Source organism: Danio rerio, chromosome 12 (assembly GCF_049306965.1).
Source record: "Danio rerio strain Tuebingen ecotype United States chromosome 12, GRCz12tu, whole genome shotgun sequence".
In the NCBI taxonomy this organism is placed as follows: Eukaryota; Metazoa; Chordata; class Actinopteri; order Cypriniformes; family Danionidae; genus Danio; species Danio rerio.
In genome coordinates this window covers 6,648,166-6,666,032 of record NC_133187.1, presented here as the reverse complement: position 1 = coordinate 6,666,032, position 17,867 = coordinate 6,648,166, and the positions used below count along the sequence as shown (strand labels likewise).

Here is a 17,867-nt window from a genome sequence, read left to right as displayed (position 1 = left end):
AAAATCCGTTTTTAATTTTTTAAACACCATTTTAAGGTCAAAATTATTAGCCCCTTTAAGCTATATTTTTTCAATAGTCTACAGAACAAACCATCATTATATAATAACTTGCCTAATTACCCTAACCTGCCTAGTTAACCCAATTAATTCAGTTAAGCCTTTAAATGTGACTTTTATCCGTATAGAAGTGTTTTGGCAAAGATAAAATAAATCAGTTACAGCAAATAGTCTTGAAATATATAAATAATTTAAAAATGCTAAGCTACAATAAACCAGACAAATGGAAATTGTGGCATGTGTGAGGTGCTATAAATGAATGGCATACTTGTTGGTTGGCCATAGTGTGATACCACCAGAAAAGGCGTGTGGTGATGAAGTAGGCCACGACAACGTCAATGGTGTAATGGTCATGAGCCAGGAGGATGCAGAACACTCCGACCGCACACAAAGACCAGCAGCCCCAGTGAAACCACCAGAACCTTCTGGGAGAATCTGTGAGGAGAAAGAAGGTCACACTCTTTTTTTATTCATTAGAACTAGTACACAAGGTTGTACCAAACTTGTGTGTGTGTTTTTTTGTACACACAAGTTTTTATTTTATTTTACAAAACGTTTGAATTCGATAGCTAAACACAAAGAAGTGAATTAACGAATCTCCTTCACTGTAGCTTTCATGAACTAAATATAGCAAACAAAAAACTGTACTACAGTAGATGTATGGAAAAACTAACATAATGACAAAAACTCACAACAATTTTACTAAAATGTTTTCACTTTTACTTTAATTTAAAAAACAAACTATTTCTTGTGTTCTGGGCGACACGGTGGCTCAGTAGTTAGCATTGTCACCTCACAATAAGAAGGTTGCTGGTTCGAGTCCCAGCCTGGTCAGTTGGCATTTCTGTGTGGAGTTTGCATGTTCTCCCCATGTTGGCGTGGGTTTCTTGTGCTTCGGTTTCCCCCAAAGTCCAAAAACATGCGCTATAGGTGAATTAGATAAACTAAATTGTCCAAAGTGTATGTGTGTTAATGAGTGTGGTGTTTCCTAGTACTGGGTTGCAGCTGGAAGGGCATTCGCTGTGTAAAACATTCATTCATTTATTTATTTACACTTAGTCCCATTATCAATCCGAGGTCGCCACAGCGGAAAGAACCACCAACTTATCCAGTATATCAAAATATTATTTAAATGCTTAAATAGGATTCGATTTTACAATTTAAAACTTTAGATGTATTATTAGAAATTTGTTTACATTTTTTTTTATAGTATGTGATAGCATGTGCTTCAACAGTCCCCTAGAGGTCGGTGTTGTCTGAAATCACAGAAATGTTCACCCACACTCCTTCATGAACAGATAGGTGAGGGTCAGCATGACTGTATGGCCGCTGTACAAGTAGTCTCCGCACATGTTATGAGAGCCGGTGATGGTCAGACCTCCTCCTGCGATCAACTTCATCACCCGCCGCATCTGAGACTGCCAGTCTCCATTCACCTGCCACACAGACACACACACACAGACACACACACACACACACACACACACACACACACACACACACACACACACACACACACAAAGTAAAAACATTAACTTATAGTTGTCAGACTTCCATAGTTTGCTGAATACTATAAAAAAACACTTAATTTTATTAAAAATAGGCTCATTTTACAACTCCACTATAGGGTTAAACAGTTACAGTTAACCATTTCTGAATCCATTCAGATTATGTCTTGTAGAAACATAAAATTTTTTGATAAAAGGCTCATTTTCTAAGTAACTTCGAGTTAAACAATCGTGTTTTACCATTTTTGAATCTATTCAGCTGATCATTGGGTTTGGCGGGAACACTATTAGCTTAGCTTAGCATACATTATTGAATTAAGACTACATCATTAGCATCTCGCTTTAAAAAAATTCAAAAAGACTTTTGATAATTCTCCTATTTAAAGCTTGACTTCTTTAGCTACATCGTGTACTAAGACTAACGTATATTGATTGAACCAGATTGAGAGAAGAGTTCCTAGCCATTTTAGCCTAGAAAATGGCAACTTTTCCTTTTCTGTAATGCTGAAGATACACAGGGCAATTTTTTTAAGCGATGTTGCTGGGCAACTTTGGGAAATTATGTCATAAATGGGCCACCAGGTGAGACACAGGGTAACTATTTAAGGCAATGGGTTACAGATACAATATTCTTTCCCATTCTTAGTAGAAAAGCAGCCAAGCAATATCGTTTTGCCTGGCAACATTGCCTAAAGAGTTGCCCTGTGTATCATCAGCATTAGTCTTAGTACAAGATGTAGCTACAGTAGAGTCATGCTTTAAATAGGAAAGTTATCAAAGCTCTTTATTTTTGCAAGATGCTAATGGTCTAATCTGATTTAATGATTTATGCTGAGCTAAGCTAACAGTACTCCAGACAGAACTGGAGATTGGCTGAATGGATTCAAACTAGTTTACTTGAAAAATGAGCCAACTTAAAAAAAGCAGAGTGTTCCTTTAAGATGCACAACATTAAAGCAACAAGCAGCTTCTACAGTCTGCAGTGTTTCTGTCGGGGCTTTTGCTCTTCAGGAAAGCAGGTTCTAACAAGGCTGAAAGAGTTTCAGGCCTTGGTAATAAATGTTTCCTGCAGGCCCTGTGATGTGGATTTCCTGCCTTCTGAAGCTAATGTGTGTTCATGACATCCCATACACACACACACACCCAAACACACACTGGCAGCATGGCAACACTTGTGCAGTTACAAACACAATTTAATTTCACAATAATATTGCTCATTTTCCCCTCAGACTCCGGAAGGAGGACTATTGGTTTGGAAAGAACAGCTCCCTTTTATAACATTCCTCTTTTTTTCTCTCTCTTTTTTTTTTTTTTGAGGTTGTGTTGCTGCATTTTAAATAGATGATGAAAAGTTAAAATTTGGCACCTGGTCAATTTAAATTCTGGGTACAATTGCCAAAGGTGTTTATTATGTATACTTGAGTTAATTACAATACATGAAACCTTTTATTTACTAGTTGACAAGCTACAAAACTACCAGAGAAACTCTCAATTTTCAGGTCAGATTTTACCCCAAAGCTTAGCAGATTAAAATAAGAGTGTATGGTGTCATGAGAGTAGCTGTTAAAAAATAAAAAAAATATTACTTAATAGACATTTCCCACAATATTACCATTACCATAATCTATCCAAACATTTTTTCCCACAACCACAACCTTTAGTAATAAATCAGGTAAGACTGCAGGTTTCAACAAGTTAAATTTAAGACATTTTTAAGACCATTTTAAATGAAATTTTAGACTTATACAAGGCTAAATGCTAATTTTTTGGGGGGAATATCCCAGTTAAAAAAATTATCAAAATACCAAATAATGATTATAAACTAATACATTAAAAATAAAATAATAATTTAATAATAAAAATGAGAATAATATTTCACACATTGAGGCAGTCAGTTTGTTTGTGTGTGTGTGTGTGTATACAGTTGAAGTCAGAATTATTAGCCCCCCTGTATTATTAGCGCCCCTGTTTATTTTTTTCACCATTTTCTGTTTAATGGAGGGAAGATTGTTTCAGCACATTTCTAAGCATAAGAGTTTTAAAAACTTATTTCTAATAACTGATTTATTTTATCTTTGACATGATGACAGTAAATAATATTTTACTTGATATTTTTCAAGACACTTCTATACAGCTTAAAGTGACATTTAAAGGCATAACTAGGTTAATAAGGGGAACTAGGCAGGTTAGGGGAATTAGGCAAGTTTTTGTATAACGATGGTTTGTTCTGTAGATTATCGGAAAAAAATTTAGCTCAAAGGAGCTCATAATTTTGTCCCAAAAATGTTTTTTAAAAAATTAATAACTGCTTTTATTCTAGCCGAAATCAAACAAACAAGACTTTCTCCAGAAGAAAAAAAAATTATTATCAGACATACTGTGAAAATTTCCTTGCTCTGTTAAAAATAATTTGGGGAATACTTAAAAAAAATAAAAAAAATAAAAAGGGGGCTAATAATTCTTACTTCAACTGTATATAAAATAAAAATTCTCTATTTTGTTGTTTAACTGGATTTATTAAGTATGGGTTTGAGTAAAACGTAATCAATTGTTTTATTCTATGAAGTATAAAAATGACAACTGGTCAGAAAAACATTTGTTGGTATTTTAAAAAAGTCAGGGTTATTCCATCAAATATAGTTGTAATAATAAAGTAATAATAATAATAATAAATAATGTAATAATAATAATAGTTTTTTTTAACTGTCAGCATTAATATGTTAGTATCAATATATTTTTGTGATTTTACATTTTTTAAGGATATCTATGTGCTCCAAAAAAGTGAAAAAAATGTGCATTTAGAAGATATAAACCTGAAATAAACATCCAAAGCTTGTAGAAGCAAAGGTTTTTTTTCCACATCATACTTCAGTTTCTTATCAAACCTTCTGACCAATCAAATGCTCTCTAGTATCTTACATGCCCCGCTTACTTCAAGACGCTTCTCATTTGTTTTTCAGTTGATCCGCAAAGGGTGCACTCACACTATGCTATCCAAACCATGCATTTCCTGGTTGACAAGTGTGAGTGCTCCGTATCGGGCCCAGGCGCAGATTGGTTGGCTATAATATAATATAAACATGCTAAAAATGGTTAAAATGCTTTAAATAACAACACTTTTATTTAAAATTTTAAAATTTACAACATTATTTTATTTAAAAAAAAATTTAAATTACAAACTACAAATTGTAAATTTGTAAAACTGAGAATTTTAATATTATTATTTTATATATATTATTATTTGACCCTGATGCTTGACTCTAGCAATGTCACATTCAATACAATAAACGAGAGAGAAAAAAAACTCCCCTACAAGTACATGACACATTTCCCGCTGTATCCCGAAGGAAATGCTAACAATATACTAACAGGATGCATTCAAGGAACAAGATCCCATAAAAGCACTGAGAATTAAAAACCCTGTCAACATCGTTTCCGACACTCTTTCCCTGCCTGTCTTCCTCAATATAAATGGGTTGCTGGAGATTATGGAAGGAAGAACAGATGGAAATAATAGCGCACTTCACTTTTTCCATGAGCGGCTTCTCTGTTCAATGCGAAATATGTCCCTTTCTGACCTCTGCTCTCAGGACATTTATAGAGCCGTCGCAAATTCTTTACATCATCTGCTTAAAACGGAGATGCTCGCCTCTCCTATCCTGTTACACAGAGCCAAACGCAATGACAAATCATACAACTAAATAGAATTGCTAGCAATAACGAACAAATATAGATTCACATACAAAATTTCTTCTTTTTTTTCTTTTCAACTTAGTCCATTTATTAATCAGGGGTCTCCACAGCGGAATGAACCGCCAACTTATCCAGCACACGTTTTAAGCAGCGGATGCCCTTCCAGCAGCAACCCATGACCAGGAAACATCCATACACACATGCATATACACACATGCAGTACGAACAAATGAGCTTACTCAATTCTCGTATACCACATGTCTTTGGACTTGTCGGGAAAACCGGAGCACCCGGAGGAAACCCCCGCCAACAAAATTCCATTTTCCATGACAGCGGTGTCAATGTAGCGAGTGTCATTTTCTGTCTCAGCTTGCTGTACATTTTTTTACTCCGCAAAATTCCCTCTTTCTGACTTGTTCGTCATCAGTGGTTTCACCTTTACTGGCATGGGTTTTAATGTTGTAACAGATGATTTGATTACTTTCTCACGCTAATCGAAATGCATCACATGACAATTCATATGCCGTGCAAACCCGAGACAGGCCTAACTCATACCTGTCAATCCTCCAGTTTTTCCCAGGATTCTACAGTGTTTTACAGTTCTACCCCGCTAGTATCCCGTAAAGGTATTTTCCCGTAATTCTCCCATGTTTTTTTAGTCTTTCTCTGAAGAGTCGAGCCTCCCCTATATGCAACCCATACTGCCGAACCACCAGGGGCCGCCCCTTGCTCTTAAATGCGGGTCTGTTCTGTGCGTTCGCTTTGTTTAGGAATGAAAACATGATTGAAAACACTTAAGAATAAATATAAAAAATGGCGCGATTCCCTTTCCTTTTGATTACAGGTGCCGTCGCCCCTCCTATAAAATCCTCAAAACAGTCATATAATGGTGCATGACTGTCAGCTGACGCGCTCCATACTGATAAATAAACGCGGTTTCCCAAACGGTTTCTGTACAGGCCATTTGAAGCGGAGTGAACGTCTGGGTTTTGGGTGCATGTTAAAACAGACATATACACATAATTAATAATAATAACATATAAACATGTCGATCTTAGTGTTTTTTCTTTTTTTCAAACACAACTAATTTCGTCTTAAATGAGCATAAACAGTAAGGAAAGCAGTCGAATGCTTTCATTATGTTAGATGTGTGAATTTTTTAAAGTCTTTTTAAAGACACACCTGTTATTTATTTTAATTAAAAAAATCTAAATAAATGAGAGATTCATTCGTTGCTCTTTAATCAGAATGTGTAAGTGATACAGTGGAGAAACGGCTAATGAGATTTGATAGCTTGATTCTATTTCATTATAATAGCTATTAATTTTAATAAAGCTGAACTGTTTGCTATTGTATTTGCTGCTAATGTATACAATTATTTTTCCTTTGTTAATAATAATTTTAAAACTTATTACCAACCATTTAACTGTATATTTAAAATGAAACATTTCCAAATGAACATTTTTAGTAATATGGGTATTTTTTTTTAAAAAGAGAAGGGGGTCCCTTATTATGGTGGGCAAATTCCTTATTTTCACATCCCAATGTTGATACGTATGGCCTAACCCAGGGATGGGCAAACTTGATCCTCGAGGGCCGGTGTCCCTGCAGAGTTTTGTTCCAACACTATTCAAACACACCTGAACAAACTAATCAGTGTCTTCAAGATTACTAGAATCTATAAGCAGGTGTGTTTGATTAGAGTACGAGCTAATCTGTGCAGGACACCGGCCCTCCAGGACCGAGTTTGCCCACCCCTGGCCTAACCCCAGCCTGACCCGACCCTATCTAAAATGGTAAAAATTAAGCCTAAACCCGTAGGATCCTGTTGAGTTCGGGTAAAGATCTTCAGCTCTAGTCTAAATCCTCTGTCCATTATCATATATATATATATATATATATATATATATATATATATATATATATATATATATATATATATATATATATATATATATATATATATTTTTTTTTTTTTTTTTTTTTTTTTTTTTAAATCTTGAATTAAAGCTCGCAATTATACAATTAACCATCATTTTTTTTACATTAAATAGTAAATGCAATCCTTCCTTTTCACTATAAAATCAAAGATTGTCAAACATCAAGAAATGTGAATAAAACAACTAAATTGAATTTAAAATGTTGTTTGCTTTATTGCCATTTGATTGGGTGAGCAAAGTTCAACATTATGAACAGCAGGCTTTAAATTTGGTAATATGGCAAAAAAATAATAATAACGATTTAAATACAATACATATGTGATGTTCATTGAAATAGACAAAGCAGTTGTTGAAAGGATTAAAGAGTAAACAAATGATGTAATACAGAAAGATCTATTTTACCTTAGGAGAGCATTTGAAGTGCATGCCAGGCACGGGAAGAGTAGTAATGTACATGGTGATGCACCGGTAGAGGTAGAGCGTCCCGACTATGAAACAGAAGCGTCGAGCAACGATTGATCTGTGGACGGATGACATACAGGGGGTAATTATTGAACATCACACAACATATCACTAGGGAAAATCTCACAGTCAGGGTAATGACAACTGAACAAACTTAAAAATGTGAATTATTTTAAATAAATATCATTTAAACAATTTTATGGTGGCACGGTGGCTCAGTGGTTAGCACTGTCCCCTCACAGCAAGAAGGTCGCTGGATTGAATAATGGCTGTGTGGAGTTTGCATGTTCTGCCCATGTTCCTCCAGGTGCTTTGGTTTCCCCCAAAGTCCTAAGACATGCGGTATAGGTGAATTGAATAACCTAATTGGCTGTAGTGTATGTGTGTGCATGTAAGAGAGTGTGTGGGCGTTTCCCAGCACAGGGTTGCAGCTGGAAGGGTATCCGCTGTGTAAAACATATGATAAATTGGATAAATTTAATTCCAATGTGGCAACCCCTCATGAATAAAGCGACTAAGCTGAAGGGAAAAGGATGAATTATTAAACTATTGTGTTTTGCAAATAATAATTAAGATTAAATGTAAATATAATAAAATGTCAATTGTTATTGGTAAATATATTCTTAGGTGGGGTAATGCGAAATGAAATATTTAATGGCTTGTGGTTACTAAAATGAGTTTAACACAGCAATAAAAACTAAATATTGCTTTAATAATTTCCATCTGCGTTCAAGTGTGAATAACAATGTTAAGCATTATAGTAATAATTGTTTAAGTGAATATGAAGATGCTCGAAATTCGGATGGAGGGCAGGAAGAATAGGAGACATAAAGGAAAGTTCGTATTTTTGCTATTTACATGGATTAAATGGAAAATAAGCACATATGTTGGGCATTATCCTTACATCATGAAGAGGGTCGAGTTTTCAACCAAACTAACATATACAGTTGAAGAATTATTAGCCCCCCTTTGAATTTTTTTCTCTTTTTTTAAATATTTCCCAAATTTTATTTAACAAAGCAAGGGAATTTTCACAGCACGTCTGATAATATTTTTTCTTCTTGAAAAAGTCTTTTTTTTTTTATTTCGACTAGAATAAAAGCAGTTTTTAATTTTTTAAACGCCATTTTAAGGACAAAATTATTAGCCCCTTTAGACGATATTTTTGTTCTATAATCTACAGAACAAACCATCGTTATGCAATAACTTGCCTAATTACCCTAACCTGCCTAGTTAACCTAATTAACCTAGTTAAGCCTGTAAATGTCACTTTAAGCTGTATTAAAGTGTCTTGAAATATATCTAGTCAAATATTATTTACTGTCATCATGGAAAAGAGAAAATAAATCAGTTACTAGAAATTAGTTATTAAAAATATTATGTTTGGAAATGTATTGAAAAAATATTCTCTCTGTTAAACAAAAATTGGGGGAAAAAATAAACGGGGGTGTGTGTGTGTGGGGGGGGGATAATTTAGGGGGGCTAATAATTCTGACTTCAACTGTATTTTCCGGTCATCAATGTATGATTCCGTTAAGCCTGTTTTTCCTTAAAACAAGCAAATTAATCGTCCAATGGGATTAACTAAATAATCTTGTTCTCACTTTGAAATAAGCAGATTAGCAGATGATTTTGATAGATTTAAAGAAAAACAAAAACACAAATTCTCGCATATTTCTGAAAACAAGACTGGTCTTTACTGGTCAAAAAAATACTTCTTAATTTAAGAATTTTAAAACATTAATAACTAAAACCGTTTTCCAGCATTCTTTGAAATATCTTCTTTTGTGTTCAACAGAGGAAAGTAGCTCATAAACTCATCTTTAACCACTTGAGAGCGAGTAAATATTCATTAAACCATCAGTAACTTCCCCATAACATTTGAAGCTGAAATAGGCCTAGGAAAGAAGTTCTTTTGGTTTAGAGTTTGATTACCCTTTAAAAACTTCCACTAAAATCCAAAAGCCTACACATCTACAATCCATGCCACTTTTAAAAACTCACTTGTGTTTTAAGAGACTCCACTGTATAATCCACAAGACGATCAGGACCATCCCGTTGATCTCGCACACAGTGAAAGCCCACTCCACCCTGCCAAAAAAGTCAAAGAACTTGTCGGGGAGCGGCGGAGTCTCTTCCTTAGGAGGCACGCGTTCGTGAACCACAGAAATAACAACGGTGGTGAACACGAAGCAGCATAAGGCGTAAACCACAGCCACGGCGGTCTTTCCCCATTCAGGAGGAAACTGTGGAGAAACCGGCTCCGGCATGGGAATCTGCACCAGTTCCTTGTGGAAGCCATTCGCCATGCCGTTCCGTTGAGCCTTGACGCTACTTCCGACATTGCCGTTTTGATTCAACACCATGTGCCCATTGGTGTGTCCATTCATGTGATGCTCGATCTTAAGAGTCTCGATCTTTTCCAATAGTAGACGACCGCCGTCTGAAGTGACTCTAGAGAGAGGAGTCCTCTTGAAGTCTTCTGTTGTAAGATTTAATAAAGCCAGTCCGTCATATTTTCGCAGTGCTTCCGAGTACTCCTGTAAACCCTGATCGGTCAGCCAGAGCGAGACCTCGTCCTCTGACCACGCCGCTACTTTATTCATATCAGCCCTTGAGGTTGAAGGAGAATCCCGGACGCTGCTAGAAAACGCAAGGTGCTTGTCCGATCATGAGGACTGGCTTACGAATTCCAGATCACTCCTACAACCTCTTCAGAGATGTCTGACCTGTAATAGAAAGGACATATTAGCATGGTTTTTTTGAAAGGGCTCAACTATTAGATCAGGGGTCTCAAACTCGCGGCCCGCGGGCCATTTGCGGCCCTCAGTGCAATATTTTGTGGCCCGCGCCGACCGCTGTACACTGACAGAATCATCGGAGCGGGGAGAGAGAGCGCTCCCCGCTCTGCTGATTCTATCCGTACACAGCGGTCACTGGCATTCCCCGCCCGCCGTGTAAACAAAGGGGCGGGGATGTCGGTGACGTCACCACGCACCCCGCCCCTTTGTTAGACGCTGTGACGGGCGGGAAGTGTTAGGAGGGAACTCGCGCCGGCCAGAACCAAGGTAAGCTGTTCCCGCCCCTGCCTGCCACTTAGCTACCTAGCTACAGCCTGCATCTTTATATATATTATAGGTAGATACAGACTAGTACAGACTGATGTGACTGGAGTGGGGTGGGGGTGTTTTATTTATACATATATACGCCTTTTTTTAGGTGAGGGAATGGAAGTTTTGAGTGAGTTCCCCCACTTTTTTCCCTAGGACTTGGCCTTTTTCGGAGCACATATTTGTGTGAGAAGTTATTCTCCACCTTGAACTTCAATAAGTCAAAGTACAGGTCTAGACTTAATGATGATCATCTTCAAGCCATTCTGAGGGTCTCAACTGCTTCCGCTCTAAAGCCAAATGTGGTTTTAATTAAAACTGTTAATAATGACATTTGACATTTTTTGTGAAATCCCTTATGCGGCCCAGCCTCACCCAGACTTTGCCTCCTGCGGCCCCCAGGTAAATTGAGTTTGAGACCCCTGTATTAGATTATCAAGACAGGGGTTTACAATTATTCGTAAGCCGAATTGGTGTTCGTATTGATAATTTTGTCATGGACCTGAGGATAGTTAATATATGTAATGATATTTACAGTTTTATTAACAAGAGTTTGATTTACTTGTCCATTTTGCACATCCAGTACTGTGCAAAAGTGTTAGCCCAATGTTAAATCTGTTGTTTTACTGATGGTATACAGGAGCGCAACTACACATTTACTGAGGGGTATGCGGGTTTAAGTTTATGTTTTGTACATTTGTGAAAACAAAAGGATAGATATGGGAGCTCTAAAGAGCAAAAGAACATAAAACGTTATAACTTCTCATTTGCAAGGTAAAAGGTCTGTCTTTGCATGAACTATTGACTGAAACTGCTATTACACCCCTCACAAAGTGAAATAAAAAAGACTGCAAAATGTTTTGTGTGAAAAATAAACAGACACAAACCACCCGAAAAGTTCTATTTCAATAAAACGTTATAGGCATTTTTTTTTTTGTAACTAAAATTAAAATAGTTTTGAGTAAAAAAAGACACCAAAAGCCCCGATGTAGAGGTCTGCATTCCCGTGGGCGCCGCATGACCCGACCAGATTTCTGCGGCGCGGGAATAAATTTCCGAATAAATCGCGGGAGCGGGTTTAATTTGGGATGGAGCAGGCTGTCTTGCAATATCGCGGATATTGCTATGCGAATGAGAGAAAGAGAGAGAGAGAGAGAGAGAGAGAGAGCGAGCGAGCTTTGCCTGTGTGTGTGCTTGGTGCTTGTGTGTGTGTATGTTAGTGCGCGCGTGCGCGAATGAGAGAGAGAGAGCTTTCCCAGATAGCAAAATACACTCGGGCCAGTTCCGGCTAGATTCTCGCCTGCCAGAGACTTACCATGTAGCCCGGCTCCGGCTGCCGGACTCCGGATGCTTGTGGACTCACTGCCCGATTCCGGCCCGAATCAATCGGGCCAGATGCGGCGGCCGTAAGCGAGCCGACGCTGCCGCATCCGCGCCGGAATCGGCCCGAGAGTAATGTGCGCTGCGGCCTGGAGCTGGCGCGACTCAGTATTTATATACTTTATATAAATTCTTTTGGTATTACATTGGTACTTGATACATGGTATTACAAGCCTTTGAGTAGATATAACAGCAAACGCCTGTGTGTCTGCTTGGTACTTGTGTGTAGGTTAGTGCGCGCGCGCGTATGAGAGAGAAAGATTGGTCTGTCACTGTGTGTGTGTGCTTGGTGCTGTGTGTGTGTTTATACAGACAGCTTGTCTGTCTGGACTGTATAGCTGGGGAATTTTCGGTTTTGTTCTCCCCCGCTCTTTAGTGGGATCGGGCGCGGCGGCCAGAAAACGGGGCGGGTCGGGCAGCGGGACAATAAACTCTTAATATAAGCGGGAGCGGTCGGGTTCGGGCTAAAACCTGGCGGGTGCGGGATTAAAAATTTGGTCCCGCGCAGATCTCTACCCCGATGTATCAATATGATACATCATAAATTTTTAAAAACATGTATTTGGTATAAAATGGATCTTGATAAAAGGATTAAACACTTCAGTTCCAAAGACGGTGAATATTCTGACTTTTGTTCATGTGTAAGTTTTAATAGTTTAAGAATCATAATTATCAAGTATATTAAATCTATATAGGGGAATTTTAATCCAAATACTAAATCTGAAATACCTGCTCATGTGAAAAAGGTCTGTACTTACATAAACATACATTTTGTGGGATCCCTCTTATTTTGGCAAAATAATTAATTAATTATAAATAATAATAATAATAATAAATAAAGAAAAAATTCAGATTAATTTTATGATTTTTGACCTCAACTGTGTATGTATGATTTGACAGTTTATTTTGATCAGTTACATCTACATGAATACTTTACACTTGGCTGTGTGACTGCATGTTATTGTGTTAAATGATTTTGAATTAAACGTTTGTGCCAGCGTATGCAATTAATGGTATATTTTTTTATTTAATAAAATACATTATTATACTTGTATAAAATAAGCAATTTTAACAAAACATATTTATTTATTTTTATTATTTAAATCTTTTAATAAGGATAATTTCAAAAATAGTTTTGGCACAATGGCGCCCCCCATGTGCAGCGCCCCTATGCGCCGCATATACCGCATACCCCCTTTTTGCGCCACTGATGGTATAATGGATAAATGTTCTCTTATATGATATAATATATGAATCTTTACCACAAAACCAGTCATAAGTGTCATTTTTTTTAAAAATTGAGATGTATACAGGGTGAATAATTGATCTTTCGGTTGATGCATGGTTTGTTCAGATAGGAGTTAGGTTAGCGTTTGAATTATTTTGGTTTAATTTTTTTGTTTTTCATCTTAAGAAGAGTTAAGAAAGCAATATTTGGTGGAATAACACTGATTTTTGACTCATTTTATTAACAACAAACAAACAAAAAAATGCTATAGGTGGCAATTTTGCAATGTGAAATTTCAACCAGACCTTTATATAATTAAACATTTCTTTTAAAAACCCTCCAAGTTTAATTGAATTATCAAAATATAAGAAACATTTTATTTGGCAGGGGGAACTAAACGCTAAACTCGGTTCAGCCATTTAACTGATATGAAAAACAAAACTGGAAAATGACAGTTTAAGACAGTTCATGCCAAAAAGTGCATAGAAAACAAAAAGCTCACTAGAATGATTGTACGCACAGGATAATCAGTTATTAATATTTAATGGATTCTCTCTTACTTTTGATCAGCAGCTGCTCTCCTACAAAACTAAAGCTGAAACCAAATAAAAGAAATGATACTACACATAAATACACAACTCTATTCTATATATTTATAACTATATTTTATATTTTACTATAATATATGTTTTAATATAGTTGATCACACACACAGACATGTGTGTATGTGTGTTTTTGATCAACTATATTAAACAAATATCCATCAATCAACAAACTTCCCAGGAAACACACACACACACACATACACACACACACACACACACACACACACACACACACACACACACACACACACACACACACACACACACACACACACACACAAAAAGTTCGCATTTATGCAGATTTACATTCACGTGTGTGCAAGTGTGTGTTTGATCAACTATATTAAACAAATACCCAGCAATCAACAAACTTTACAGGAAACACACACACACACAGTACTGAAAAAGTTCCCATTCATTCACATTTACATTCTACTACAAATCAAATTTCAAGCATTTCGAAATATTCATCTTACAAACTCAGCCAAGTGTGTCTTAACAAGATATTACATGTATATGATGGCAAGATTCAGCTACAACATTTAGAAAGCTATGCAAATACATATTAAAACTGCTCAAAATCACATGCAACACTTTTACTCACAGGTTTCGCTTTCCTCCTGAGTTGATGATAACTTAGTCATAGTATAAACTCCTCAAAAGAAACTTTTTCAAACTACGCAACATCGCAGCCACATGGCCAACATGGCTATATATCCTTCAGCTGCATTTAATCTTTTTCCAAAAAAGCCCGTATATTACTAAGAACCGGCACGAGCTGAAGCAGAAACGCAGTGATCAGGACCACATGCATCGGCCGACTGAAGAATTCCAGGAGCTGTGGAGTGTTTAACGGGTGTGGCAGCACTGTTTACATTACAGCAGCAGGGGGAAGGGAACTATCTGACACCCACAACATCTGGTTTACGTTACTGAGGATGTGTATGCCATGATTTCATTGGCTACCTTAATGAAGTCTCTTTTGAACCCATTCACTTAGCCACAAATATATTTAAAAGAATCTATTTTGTTTTAAATAACAAGATAAATTGTACAAATTGTATAAATTGTAAATTTTGGGGAGGTACTTTGTACCCTAATTATGATTAATTATGATATGACAGTATATACATATACAGTTGAAGTCACATTTATTAGCCCCCTTGTAAAATTTTGTTCCCAATTTCTTTTTTATGGAACACATTTCTGAACATAATATTTTTAATAACTAATTTCTAATAACCGATTTCTTTTATCTTTGCCATGATAACAGTAAATAATATTTTACTAGATAGTTTTCAAGAGACTAGTATTCAATTAAAGTGCAATTTTGACTAGACTAATTAGGTTAACTAGGCAAGTTAGAGTATTTAGGCAAGTTTATAGTGTAAAACGATGTTTTTTTCTGTAGATCAGTGGTCCTCAACCACCAGGCTGCAGACCGGCACCGGTCTGTCCGCCGCACAAGAAATCATTAATTATTAATGTTTTATTTATTATCTGAGTCGTAACGATCTTTTATTTTGAAAAGTCTTTTATTTTGAAAAGTTACCTTACTTTCTCGCTTACATCTCAGTCACTTAAGTGCCAAAAATTAATCCACAAGCAGCAAATGGAGCAAGAAACAGACGTCTTTGGAAAGTTTTCTTGCGAAGGGAAAAAGGCACAGTGAAGGATCCACGAACTGCCAAGGAATGGATCTGCAACCCATTTGTCGACAAATCAGGTCCACCATGAGTCCACCATGTCTGTGCATTAGGATCAACTGATGGAGATCGCAAATAATGATGGCTTTTTAGGGGCCGTTCGCGAACTCTATCTTTTCTAGAGTTCGCCATGAGACCTGAAAGAGTTTGGCTCATGTGGTCAACATTTCAAGAAGATGCTGCTTCATGCACTGCCAAAGCAAATCCATTTTACATGCACTTACATTCCTAAAAAAATCTGACATTTTAATATAGTAACACCTAAAATGTTATAGCTGTTGTGTTTAAAAGGATAGAGAAGTTCAGAGTTCATAAATGAGCGGAAAAAGCAAATGAAAAGCTTTCAGACTCCAACTACAGTTTCGTTTTGATAAATTGCAGCGTTGAGCAGTAAGCAGAGAGTAGGTGGTTTTATGTGGGTGTTCAATCGAATTCAACCACATCTGGTCTAATACATTTTAAGCTACCACTGAATGTGTGTAAAGGTAAACAACCTCAAAGCCTGTTGGACACCATTTCAATGATCAGATTGATGAAAACATCTTAAAACTGGGCTTTAGTCAAGTATACATGGGTTGATTGGCATGTAAAGTGACCAACCACAGTCCATTTTGTGTTGGCATGCCGTTAACGGTTGGTACTTGTATTATCTTAACTTAATATAATATATATATATATTGCAATTCCATGCAAATGTCAACCTTGCCAAAGCATTATGTTTTCACCAAAATAGAGAAACTTTTTTGTGTGTGTTCTGTGTAAGCAAGTATTTAGCAGTGCTTTAAAAATACTCAAAACTGTCTCTGTCAATGTTTTCAAACAATCCTATTTGATTAACCAAAATCACACAAGTGCATAAATGCAAAACATGTCAAATCAAATCAATAATTTTAGTTCTATAGAGAGCCAACTCTTATCCTTTTGATTAACATTCTCTCTTTTGGGGTGTGCAGTTTAATTCACAGAATTTCTACAAAGTATGTTGTATACTGTAAACTCTATAATGTGTGTGTGTATATGTATATGTATATGTATATGTATATGTATATATATATATATATATATATATATATATATATATATATATATATATATATATATATATRTRTATATATATATATATATATATATATATATATATATAGAGAGAGAGAGAGAGAGAGAGAGAGAGAGAGAGAGAGAGAGAGAGAGAGAGAGAGAGAGAGAGAGAGAGAGAGAGAGAGAGAGAGAGAGATACAGTTGAAGTCAGAATTATTAGCCCCCTTCGATTTTTTTTCTTCCTATTAAAATATTTTCCAAATGATGTTTAACAGAGCAAGGACATTTTCACAGTATGTCTGATAATATTTTATCTTCTGGAGAAAGTCTTATTTGTTTTATTTCGGCTAGAATAAAAGCAGTTTAGATTTTTTTATTAACCATTTTAGGGACAAAATTACTAGCCCCTTTAAGCTATATTTTTTCTCGATAATCTACAGAACAAACCATTGGTATTCAATAACTTGCCTACTTCCCCTAACCTGCCTAGTTAACCTAATTAACCTAGTGAAGCCTTTAAATGTCACTTTAAGCTGTATAGAAGTGTAATGAAAAAATCTAGTACAATATTATTTACAGTCATCATGGTAAAGATAAAATAAATCAGTTACTAGAAATGATTTATTAAAATTATTATATTTAGAAATGTGTTGAAAAAATCTGCTCTCCATTAAACAGAAATTGGGGAAAAAATAAACAAGCGCTCTAATAACTTAGGGGGGCTAATAATTCTGACTTCAACTGTGTGTGTGTGTGTGTGTGTGTGTGTGTGTGTGTGTGTGTGTGTGTGTGTGTATATATATATATATATATATATATATATATATATATATATATATATATATATATATATATATATATATATATATATATATATATATATATATATATATATATATATATATATATATATATATATATATATATATATATATAACCTTATAACCTTATAACCTCCTGGTTAGTCTATTGTAACTCTCTCTATTTTGGGCTGCCTAAGTCTCAGATTGCTTGCCTAAAGTTAGTGCAAAACACAGCACTACAGTATATTTCTATATTTTTATACACAGCTATATTTCGAACAAAAAGCCTGAAATATGCACATCACTCCTATGTTGAGGTCTCTCTGTTGGTTACCGG

At 35.9% G+C, this 17,867-nt stretch overlaps 1 protein-coding gene across 3 annotated transcripts in view; it reads right to left on the bottom strand.

Annotated features, from left to right (window-relative positions):
- Positions 1-17,867, bottom strand: part of sgms1b (sphingomyelin synthase 1b) — a 50,983-nt gene that overhangs the window by 2,130 nt on the left and 30,986 nt on the right. The window contains exons 1-5 of one of the 3 annotated variants that reach the window (XM_068224638.2): positions 14,588-14,806; positions 9,665-10,389; positions 7,601-7,718; positions 1,340-1,493; positions 326-492 (exon numbers count right to left, since the gene is read on the bottom strand). In XM_068224638.2, the coding sequence (XP_068080739.2) occupies positions 326-492; positions 1,340-1,493; positions 7,601-7,718; positions 9,665-10,266 (1,041 nt within the window). In that variant the 5' untranslated portion in view covers positions 10,267-10,389; positions 14,588-14,806. 3 annotated transcript variants of the gene reach the window in all.